This window comes from Strongylocentrotus purpuratus, unplaced genomic scaffold (assembly GCF_000002235.5).
Source record: "Strongylocentrotus purpuratus isolate Spur 01 unplaced genomic scaffold, Spur_5.0 spur5_scaffold_21, whole genome shotgun sequence".
NCBI lineage: Eukaryota > Metazoa > Echinodermata > Echinoidea > Camarodonta > Strongylocentrotidae > Strongylocentrotus > Strongylocentrotus purpuratus.
The window spans coordinates 38,344,955-38,357,523 of NW_022145607.1; the positions used below are offsets into that span (position 1 = coordinate 38,344,955).

The 12,569-nt window shown below is 35.9% G+C and overlaps 1 protein-coding gene across 1 annotated transcript; it reads left to right on the plus strand.

Moving 5' to 3' along the window:
• Positions 1 to 9: 9 nt before the first annotated feature.
• Positions 10 to 12,293, plus strand: LOC590636 (RWD domain-containing protein 1). The gene is made up of 7 exons (XM_030994739.1): positions 10 to 192; positions 4,938 to 5,021; positions 6,180 to 6,316; positions 7,485 to 7,634; positions 8,105 to 8,237; positions 9,239 to 9,301; positions 10,909 to 12,293. Exons 1-7 carry the CDS (start codon positions 120 to 122, stop codon positions 10,986 to 10,988), a joined length of 720 nt encoding a protein of 239 aa, XP_030850599.1. The 5' UTR covers positions 10 to 119; the 3' UTR covers positions 10,989 to 12,293.
• Positions 12,294 to 12,569: the final 276 nt, after the last annotated feature.

A 12,569-nucleotide genomic window follows, 5' to 3' on the forward strand; every position in this document is an offset into this window, starting at 1 on the left:
CGACACCATAGGAATTCAAAGTCCAGATTTTGTACACATGTCTCCTCGATTAAATAGATTTATTCTGTAATTTACGGTCTGAATCAAATTTATAGTGGGTTGAATGACCAAAAATACAAATGACTGACTATAAGGAGGAGCAGGTCAATGAAATTGAAGCCCTAGAGTCAATCTATCCAGATGAATTATCGGGTGAGTTTGGCACAATTTAGGAGTTTTTTATCATTACAGCCCCATGTGTTATAATCTGTGTGTGTGTGGGAGAATTCAGAGTTTAGTAACCTGCGCCGCGCTTAGGCTACGTACGTAGCATAGGGTAGCGCCCCCGGTATCGCTAATGTTTTGAATTCTTATCTCTTTTATTTGGCAATCTACCCATCAAAATAAAAATAAAAATTATATCACTAACAGGATTTTATAGTCACTTAAAATATAGATCTAGGTCTAGAATGATGATAAGCAAAATATTTTTGAAAGAAGACGGAGCATTTTTCGGCGCTTGTTCTGAAACCTATCCAAAAGTTGACCCAAAATGAAGTAAATATTCATCAGATGTTTAAATAAAGATCATGAGTTAAAAGTCATTATGTTATTACCTGTTTCGTGTCAATTTTCTGGTTATTTTTGGAGTATTTTTCGGAAAAACATTGATATTAAAATTAAATTTAAAATACACTTTTTCACAGTTTTCACGGCAAACCGCTGCACAATGCAAGTGCGTACCGATGGTGGGTTGCGGGCGGGCGTGCGCCTGTGTGAAGTTATCTACAGTAATGTCTCGACTCTCGGTCTAGTCTCAGATCTTCATTATGGTAGATAACTTCACACAGGCGCGCGCCCGCCTGCAACCCAGTGTAGTGACGGAGCGGAATATAAGACAGCAGGGCCTACTATTTAACTACGGAATACTTCTTAGGATTAACTAGACAACTACGATACTGATAACTAATCAGAAGCTCAAGTAAGGGTAAATCCTACCATTGCTTGCAGCACTGTAGAATCTCGAAGACTCGACGGTGGAGCTCCACGAAGCTACGTAGACTCGAGATCAGGGGAACACAGCAGACGGCATGTAGCGCGGTTGCAGTTCCAGTTCCAATCTAACGTTCCCAGTGATAAGCACGCCCGCGGAAACTACCGCGGGTGTCGCCTAATGCGGGACTTACGCGCATATGCCGCCAGAGCCGTAGTGGCTCAGGCTGAATCACTACACCACCATCGGTATGCACTTGCATTGTGCAGCAGTTTGCCGTGAAACCTGTGAAAAAGGATAGGACGTTAAAAGAATAGGACGTTAAATGGAGGCCCCGTGTACAGGAGAGTCACCACCCTTGCACGTTAAGAACCCATTGCACTATTCGTATAAGAGTAGGGGAAAACCCTGGTGTAATGGTCCACCTGCACACCCCAATCAGGCCGAGTATACGGCATCTGCAAGAATCTTCAGTATTGAAAGAGGCAGATTATCTTGAAGAAGAAGAGAAGTGTATTTTAAATTTAATTTTAATATCAATGTTTTTCCGAAAAATACTCCAAAAATAACCAGAAAATTGACACGAAACAGGTAATAAACATCACAACTTTTAACTCACGATCTTTATTTAAACATCTGATGAATATTTACTTGAATTTGAATTTGAATTTATTAACAACAACACATCACAATAATGACAGTACATAAACAATCACACAATGCAAAGAATAATACTGATACATGTATACATAACATAAGAGTAATGTCGATTGAACAGTAATGGTTTTAAAACGATATTTTTTAGACATACATCTGCATACTATTGTATTGTATTGTATTGTATTGTATTTATTCAGACAAGCATGTCTAGGGATGCAGAAAAGGGTTTGAAAAACCCGTACAAGTCTGCATCCCTGATAAAAAGCAAAGTTCACAAATATTATTATTGCATAACATAGTTACAACAAAAAAATGATATCAAACACGATAATACATCAAATAATTATATACACAATGTAGTTTAGAGCGAAAATAAATACATAAAATATTATTGATTGCAAAACAGCATTATTGAATATACAAATGATTGGGTATTTCAGGGATCAAAATGCTATATAAAAAATTTTGCAGCATGATCTAAGGTAAAAATTAAAATATAGTTGATATTGCGCGAATTTGGATGTAATTGTATAAAAATGTAAAAACAAATTGTTATTGCGGAGTTTAAAAAGTTAAATATGTAAGCAACTTTTTAATGATATTTTGAAAGTTGAAAGAGATGGACTATTAATAACATTACTTGGGAGCATGTTCCACTCATTGGCAGTTCTTATATAAAAAGAGTTTTTGAAATAATCTGTTTTTGCAAATGGTACGTACATTTTCATATTATGATCATTACGCCCAATTCTGTGAGCACGTATAATTTTTTCAATTATATATTAAATGTACAAAAGATATATTCGTAAATATGTATATTACTATGTTTAGGTGAAGTTGTTAATGGGAACTAGAAGTTAGCACAAGTGCTAGTCGAGCCTAGTTCCATTCTTTGGCAAGATTTTTTTTTCTGTTAATTTGTTTTTACATATGAATGTAAAACTTGTTTGTTTTGAATTTACATATATACAACAAAATAATACAATATCATGTAACTTTTTTTCTTTACTAAAATGAAAAAATAAAAATAAAAAAGCTTAAGCATTAAAGCATTATAATGAAAGAAGACAAATCTTTGAAGAAATAAAATCATCAATGTGTTCATAAAAATGAAAAGGATGTATTAATAAAAATAATCATACACATGTTCGTACATGCACAAATCCTGTAAAAGCTTAAGGTTGCTATAATCGTTAACAAGGAAGTGTATACTTATATAAAAGGAAGACAAGTAATATTAAAGGAAAAAACGAAGGGGGTGGGATTGAGCCCACGTCATTTACATAGAAGGTAGGTGGAAAGATGTCTCCGAAAAGATAACCTTGATGTCTTTAATCTAATTTCATCTGGCAGATCATTCCACAGCTTTGTTCCTACAAACGAAATACAAAATTGCCCTTGCGTTGTCTTACATTTTGGTTGATAAAGTAAGCCTCTTTCTTTTCTCCTAGTTGCATATCTGTGCTGTATCATCTGGCAATAATCCACTAAAGAGTGTGGTAAAAAACCTTTTACCAAATCATACATAAATGTTGATACAAGAAGTTCATGAAGTTGAAAAATATTTAAAATGTTTAGACTTTGAAAAAGAGCTTTGGAGTCTGTTCTAAGTGGACTGAATGTAATTGCTCTCATTGCCATTTTTTGACTTAAATATATACAATTTAGATTACTTTTGTAAGTGTAAAATGTCTCAGTTTAAACAGAATACCTACTTTCTTTCTTATGCATTTGTTTATTGTCTGAATATGTTCTTTCCATGAAAGGTGACAATCAATTTCAATTCCTACAAATGATGCAACAGATACCTCTTTAATATCTGATCTTGATATTCTCACAGATCCCTTTTTGTCTATTGATCTACCTTTGGATTTCATAATCATATAGTTTGTTTTCTGTAGGTCAATTGTGACTTCATTTGCATTACACCATTCCTGCACCTTCATTAAATTTTCACTTACAATTTCTAAATCAATTTCTTTTTGTCTAGGATTAAAAGTATGAAAAAGATTTGAGTCATCAGCAAATAATCTGAAATTGAAAAAGTTTGTGGAGTTAGGTAAGTCATTTATTTTGGGTATCTCCTCGCCGGAGTTACGGGTCAAATTTTGGATAGGTTTCTGAACAAGCACCGAAAAATGCTCCGTCTTCTTTCGAAAATATTTTGCCTATCATCATTCTATATTTTAAATGACTATAAAATCCTGTTAGAGGAATAATTTTTTTTCTTTTGATGGGTAGATTGCCAAATAAAAGAGATAAGAATTCAAAATATTAGCGATACCGAGCGCTACCCTAGGCTACGTACGTAGGCGCGGCACAGGTTACTAAACTCTGAATACTCTCACACACACACAGATCATACTTCATTTTGGGTATGTTTTAGGGGGGTATATCCACACCAGAGTTACAGGTCAAATGTAGGATAGGTTTCTGAACAAGCGCCCAATTGATGACACCTAAATAGCAGCAAAAGACAATTTTTTTAACTTACAGATGTTAGAAGTAATAAATTAAAAATTCAAATTGTAAGTCTACTGTCATACTTGCGGATCAGCCACATCGGCATGATTGTGTGCATTTGTGTGTAATGAGTGTATTGACTATTCATGTGTGCATATGCTGCCTATTAACATGTAGTGCAGTGCTAGAGGTCAATACGCATTAGCATTGACTCTCTATGCTTTGCTTGAGTGGTAGATTTACAGGTGTACAAAAAAATGTGAGAAAAATAAAAATTGTTGTCAAAATACGTACTTTTGAATGCAATGCTCCAAAATCATACTATTACCGTGAATGACTGGAAGAAATCAATTCTTTACTTTCCAAAAACTGAAAATGCCGCTGATTTTCCTCTGTTGACGCGTCATGTTTCGTTTTGAATGCAATGCTCCAAAATCATACTATTACCGTGAATGACTGGCATTTACGATCGAAAGTTCAAGAATTAATACAAAATATGATTTTTCAATTTGTGCAAAAAACAATTTCTCTGAAAACTTCATTCTAGCTATTTGAGTTTGAAAATCATTCAGAAAATTCTCAAAAAACATGAAACATCTTTTTGCCAGCTTAAAACATTGTGAATTGCGGCTTTTTGTGGTTGTGTGACAACATGTAAAAGTAAAATCTCTGCTGCACTGTGAAATAATTCTAAGACTACCCACACAATTTATGTACATGTACATCAAGTACATGTAGGATTGAATATATTTACCTTTTGGGATGATTTTGATCTGTGGGCTTTGTCTGGATAATATTAATTACAAGGATTCTTTCATTTCTGTTTTTTCTTATTTCTTAGTACTGACGACAGAGCCTTGCCATGTTTTCCAGCTGACAGTTGCGGCAGAGGAGGAGGAGGGAGAAGATGAAGAAGAAGAAAAAGGTACATGTAAAAGCACTTTATACAAACTGAGATTAAAGGGGTTTTTAATAGCCCTTTACATATTAAGGTTAATCAGTTATATGTATAGAGATAATATCCAAAGAATGAAAGCTATGATTACTAATTAATGACACTAGTGGGGCATTGCAAGAAAGTTGAAATTCATATTTGCAATTGATTGCAACTCAACTTTCTTGCAACGCACCACTAGTATCCTAAATTTCCTAGAATTTTGTCGGGATTAAAGTTGTAACAATTAAATTAAGTTAACTAGATCTAGCTTTTATTCTCTGCCTCTCTCTCTTACTAATGGGGCATTGCAAGAAAGTTGAGTTGCAATCAATTGCAAATTTGCAAATAATCGCCAGACTTACGCTTGATTTGGGGGATGTGCAGTTGATTGCAACTTTCTTGCAATACCCCATATGACTTTCCTATTTCCAATGTGGTCATAATGTGTGATATGATGATTTGTTTGTACTAAGGCTGTGCACAACAGTGTAATGAGGTACCCGAGTACACTCCCAGGCTTACAAGCGAATACTTGAATATTCGGACGCCATGTTTTTTTTAATACATTTTTTGAATTTTTTGATTTTTTGATTTTTTTTTGCCACCACCATACCACAGGAGCAGTATCCCAGGTCCGTCCCCAAAACTTGTGCAATTTGACTTCAAGTTGCAGTTGAAGGCGCTGATTTAATAATAATTATAACAGTAAACAATGCTGTTTTAAAAACCAAAGATGGCAGAATAATCCATTTTCCTCCGAGTCCAAACAGAAATACGGACATTTGGTCCCAGTTCTGAGTGGTGAGTTTGACAGTGATTGAGTTGGGAAACATTTTTACCGACGGTACCATGCCAGCGGCCGCCGCTCTCCCTGGCACGTTCAAGCGTAGGCCTGGACAGTGCCAGGTGACCGGGATTTTTTTTTTTTTTTTTTTTTTTGGCGTCCGAATATTAGAGTACGAGAAATCGTACTCGAGTAGTTGTCGACAGTGCGGGTACTCGAGCATTTGACTACTCGTCGCAGCCCTAGTTTGTACCCGAGTGATTATTTTCAAGCAGAGCTCTCTTTGATGTTTCCTGAGCTCTTCTCAAGCCTTTCAATGCTAAATCATTCCAATGTTTCCATATATTTTCATTTGACCACAGGTCAGCTGTCAGTCACTCTTAAATTCACCTACACACCGACCTACCCTGAGGAAGCACCAATCTTTGAGGTCATATTCGATGATGATGACCTGGCCCAAGACTTTGAGCAGGAGATTAGAGACCTAGTTCTGGCCCAGGTAAAACATTCATCTCCTAAAGTGACCTGTTGAAGGGCATGTCCAAGATATTTTCTTCCTAGTTGTCCAATTTGTTACCAATTTTTGTGGAGTCACGAATATACATTTAAGATGGAGTTGAGTTCTGGTCATGCAATTGCATCGTAGAAGAAATGTGGAATCGATCAGAAAAGGTTGCTCATCTAGTATATAAGTATTGGTGTGTACTGCATAGTTCTGGAGTCATCAAAATTATACTAAATTTGGCCCAGTCTCGGTAAAGTAACAAGCACTGTACACAGAAAGATGTATATGGGACTACACGAACATGTGGCATAAAAATCTGTATCGATTTTTAGGATGTTACGTGCCATATTTAGAATATTAAGGCATTTAAAGAGCCATGCTTTTTAGGGAACATGTTTTATCCGATGTTCTTCCACACTTGCATAATACAATAGTAAAGCTCACAAATGATTCTTCCCCTCTTCCCAGAACTCAACCTTCTCTTTAAATTTCACTTCATATTCGGTCTGATCTAAGCTGTGGTAGAGCTAAGTTATATGATGATGTTGTGCTGATATGGTCAGTATACAAATATAAGACAAAAATTGCTTGGAGTTGCTCTGAATACAATTTGAGTTTGGTACTTGAAATTCACTTACAATGTATTTTTCATACATCCCATCAGTCTTCATTTCTCGTGTGTCAGAATTCTTTTTTCTATCTTGCCAAATAATTTACACAAGTACATCCATCTCCAAGAACTGAACTTCATATCAGTCAAATGATTTGTAAGCCAAGTGAAGAAATGTATGATGGCATCTATTGAATATGCCAGCACAGAGTAAATAAACAATACATTATGTGTAATGGTGTAAAGGCTTTAGAAGAATAATGATATCACATGAAAAAAAAAATGTTTTAGGTGTTGTGATCTAGTTGAAAGACACTGTGCTGTGGATCATACAGTGTATGTCCAAGGGTTAAGTCTTTTTCTTTTTTTCCCTTTTTGTATCATCATCATCTTCATCATCAACAAAATGATTGCCATCATCAACATTATCCTCATTCGTCTTCTTCTTCTTACTTCTTCTTTCTTCTCCTCCTCCTCCTCCTCCTTTTCTTCTTTTCCTTCTCCTCCTCCTCCTCCTCCTCCTCCTCCTCCTCCTCCTCTTTTTCTCTATAGATTGAAGAGAACCTGGGTATGGCCATGATCTTTGCCATTGTATCAGCATCACAGGAATTCCTGAATGAGAGAATAGATGACATCAAGGCTGCCAAGGAAGATAGGAAGAACAGGATAGAAGAAGAGAAGAAGAGAGTCGAGGAGGAGGCGGTAAGTTGCAGTTTCACATCATCGCGTGTCACCACGGTAACTCAATCGTTGAGAGCAACGTAAAATGCAAAGCAGAAGACTAATGACCGTGTCAGGGGCAGATCCTGGAGGTTATCACATTTTCAAGTGCCAGTTGGGGGGGGGGGGGGTGATAATTTGGAAGGGCTACACAATGAGCCAATGTTGGGGAGCACATTTTTATGATTACCGTAAATTATGTCAGGTTTGCTTTTAAATCAATGTATTGTGTTTGAGTAGTGTGCAGAACTAAAGCTGGGATGGTAGTTTCCAAAGATCTTTGGAGGTGCCTCGGAAATGGGGACGATGAACCTTAATGTGTTATGTGCTGTCAAACAACTTGAAGCTATTAATTATTATTATTTGTACACGAAAGTGAAGAATGAGATTTAAAAGTGATTGCTCTTAGCCACGTAACGTATCACATTCCATTTGTCTTCATTTCTTGACAGGCAAATAAATTAAAAGGAACCCTTGTCACAATAGAGAGCTTTCTGGAATGGAAAGACATGTTTGATAAGGAACAGAAGGGACTCCGAGGTAAACGACAGTTGGCATCAGAAAACACATCAGGAAAACTTACAGGTAGGACTATTGCTTTAATAATTGACAAAATAAAAAGAGACCCATTGCATAACTTAGCAACATCCCCAGCTCATTTTTTGTATTATTTTCTGTACCCCCAATCTCTCACCTTCTTGGGGGGGGGGGGGGGGGGAGGGTATTGTCTACTCCTTGTGTTGTAACTGTGTTCTATTTTTGTCATGTACAGTACTGTCTTGGCACATTCTCTTCTCTGTAGGCATCCCCTTTTATCCCTATTTTGTAGTTCCTTTTGTAGTTACAAACTTGTTGATTTAATTACTCATTATTCCTAAGTATCACTTGAGGGGTCCACAATTGTACAAGCATTGCTTTTTAGTGGACCCCTCTGTTTCCAATATGTACTCCTAAATTATTGTAAATGTTTATAATTGATTTGTAATGTTTTGTTGGAAACATTAATGAATTGAAACATGAAGGAGTATGTAATATGTGTCTGGAATGCAAACTGGCTAATTACTGACATTTATAGTTTCATTGCATAGCAATAAAGCCATATCATCAGGATATTTAGCTAGTAAATGCTACTCGATAGATATTAGCTACAATTCAATGATCTCACTAACAATTTTTGCTTTCTTTTTTTTCGTTCGCTTCATTTTTGTAAGCTTTCCTAGTTTCATGTAGTCACCACAATAGATCACCAGTATTTTATTATATGGTCTTTCTTATTAAACAAGTCATTATTTCTTTTAAGGCCTACGATTAAATTGAGGTATTTATTAACATTCAACATTAAATGAATTTGTGTAAAAAAATAGGTGCACAGTGTATCAGGAAAACAAAACACCTTTTTTTGATGATTCAATATGCTAATAGAGATTGTCAAAGTACAGGTGCATTGTGGGAAATTTGTGTATTTGCTCTAATGAAACTTAATATCTGCTTTTGTATGTCAACATTGCTTTTAAATACAATACTCGCCAATGCACATTCAGTGAAAACAAGAGTTAATCTACTGTATTATTGTGTTCATCCACCAGGAAAAGAGCTTTTCTTCCAGAATGCAGCCTTGGACACATCAGATATGGATCTTTTGGATGAAGGTGAGTACATCATTATTCATACCCACCTACCCTTCCCAATAATCCAGAATATTCTGATTTTAGAAAAATTCAAATTTTGTTTTTCTTCTTTTTTTCTTCTTTTTTTCTTCCCTAAAGCCAAATTAAGCTTGTTTTATCATGTGCCACGAATTGAGAGTTCAGGTATTGCATGCGTTGAATGGTTTCATGATCGAGCAGCGAATTTGTATTCGCTTTTTGGTACAGATTGACAGCGTATTGCCAGTTACACTGAAGCTGCAAATGCAATTTCTTATTTTACGAAGGCATACCGTGATAAAAATTCCTAATTCTTATTTTCAAATGTTGGCAGGTATGCTGTAGTGCTCCGGTAGAATATGACCTGTGTGGTACTGTTTGTGTTCCTTGATGTTCTTCATACTCCAATAATCGTTAACCAAAAGAATGCTAAATCAAGTTTTTTTGGGTTGATTATATAAATTCTAGCTGTACACAAATAATTATTTTTAGGGGATTAGTATCCTTTTGAGAAGAACAGTGGTGCTTATTTATTCAGGGGGGTGTTTCACAAAGGTCCCAAATTGAACTTATCTCTAAGTTGGACTTAACAATAATGGAAAGCCGTTAGCATCTATAAAAATATTTTGTAAAAGTTATTTGAAACGCATAAAATGTTGATTCAAATCCTTCCTGTTTTCTGTTATCAAGGAGATTTCACTTCTTGATGTGGAATTTATAAAAAGTCAAAAATACTTAAATTTTCGCTTTTGAATATACATATTTTAAGGCTACAAATGGCTCTCCATAATTGTTAAGTCTAACTTAGAACTAAGTTCGACTTAGGATCTTTGTGAAACACCCCCTGGTCTGTAAGAATGCAGTTATGAATCAAGGATGTAGTTATAAATTAGATGTGATTGCAACTGCGAAGATTGTTTTTCATTGAATAAATCATGTCTGATCAAATCAAACAACAAATTTAGGAAGACAAGAATAGACCAGTTCACGGTTAGCACATGTCCCAAATGACCCCGAATATCTACAGATCTTCAAAACATGAAGAGGTCCCACTTTGTACGTTTGCAATAATCACTCCTATAGCGATGGAGGTGCTACATAAATAGCCTTTGTTTTCCCTTTTCAAAGAATACTTCCACCTGTTTATCATGGAGTGCACTGCTTGTGCATAAATGAATAACAATTACAAATGATTACCGGTGTGTTGGCTCACTCAGTAGAGCGTTCGCCTGACAACCGGGAGGTCGTGGGTTCAAACCCCGGCCGCGTCATACAAAAATACGTTAAGAGACGGGAGTTGCTGCTACCTTGTTTGGCGTTCAACAATAAGGGATAGAGCAACAACGATCTGGCGCTGCTCAGTGGCTGCCGGGCTCACGATCAATTGGGCAAAATTGAATTTCAATTTTCAGTTTAACTTAATAAAATTTGGAGTGGACTTAAAAGATAATTATTATTATTATTAAACTTTAATGAGCATGTATCCAGTATTTTGTCTCCGTGTATTTCACAATTTGATCTGCAATGACCTTAAACTGCTCATGCTCAGACTGCAGCTATGAAGTGGCTCATTGACATTTTATGAAATGTTGTATTCATCTCTTCTTTAGGTGACCGAGTTGAAGTCGATGAGTCTCTCTTTCAAGATTTGGATTTGGAACTTGACATTGATCTGGACGATGAAGACTGATGAACGCTTACAATTAGTGTTGGCATCACAGACTTCTATTCTTGAAGAAGATCAGGGCCATGTCTTATAAAGATTTGATATTGATCGCAACTTATTTGCGATTGATATCGATTGCGACTATGTACACACCAGATAGGAGACTGTAAACTCGCAATTGATTGGAGGACTTGCGACTGATTTGGATCAATCACAATTCTTTATAAGACAGGGCCCAGTTCAGATATGTGTCAAGAAATAAACCAGACATAAGAGACCTATGAATAGCGAATCATTGAACCTGATATGAATGGCTATGAAGGATCCCAAGCAAGTAGCGAGAATGGCTCGAGTTATTAACCAGGCATAAGAAACCTATGGATAGCAAATCATTGAACCTGGTATGAACGGCTCTGAAGGAACCCAAGCAATCAACAAGAATACAGAGGAACTTTTCACTCCAACGTCAGCCACCTGTTGATTTTCTTGTCAGTGGAATCATCTCAAAATTGGATGCGCACGTTCTTCTCACCAGAATGGTGATGAAGTGAAACCTGTGTATGAAGACTGCTCGAGGGAGGCAATAAACATGATCTTTACAGGAAGGTGGTCTTTATGTACAGGTTCCGGTAGTACAGGTTTCATCGAGAAACACATTCAAGGGGAACCAAAAAAAGTGGTCTTTAAAGACAGGTGGTCATATTGTACGGGTGGTATCCAAAGCAGGTTTCACTGTACAATAGAACCATCTTGCTTATGGACTTCTACCAATGTTATGTCTTCAGTACATTGTAATGCAAGAGTCTGGACGTAGAAGAATGATGCAATTCATTTGCTGATAATACTTGGATTATGTGTGTTTAAGTCTTAAGCCCAATTATTATTGCATCTTACATCTCCCAGGTATATGAAATTAAGATGGCAGGGTCAAATCCTCTCCAAGTGAAACTAAATCCGTGATGAAATAAGCTTGCTTCTGTCACAGATGTTTACACTCTTTTTCAAAGCTTGTGTACTTTCTTGGCAAGATCTATTATCAAACTTTGTCTGATCATTCTTTGAGTTTAGTTCATGACAGCCAGTTAAATATGTCCATTACTCAACCCATTATTCATTTAATGCATTTCATTTTTTTTTTTAATTCCTCATCTCTACGAGTCTTTGTTGCTTAAAACATATCCAAAGGATAAATGGCTGCAAATTGTATGTCTTTGTAAAGTTATGTAATAAGCAGAGAAGGTTTTTTTTTTAATCACATAACCAAGTTGTTGAATACAGGCTGTTTTTGATTTCTTTGTCCAATTTTCATGCAATGGAGTGAAAAGGTTTTAATAAAAAATAAAAACTTTTGTGTACCCGCTATATCTTAATTTGAAAGATGAATGAGATCACTCTGTATTTCATATAAAACCCTGTTGAGACATGATGTTGTAAATCATCTTTTTCTGTTAGAAGAAATCAGCCATCAGTGTAAAGTGTACCGATCATCAAAACACGTTTGGCTCTTGATGTAAGGGATTCCATGTTACTTTACTGTATTAAAAATGTTTAATTCATTTTGAAATATTACTTCTACAAAGACATATTGCAGTTTAAATACGTTGT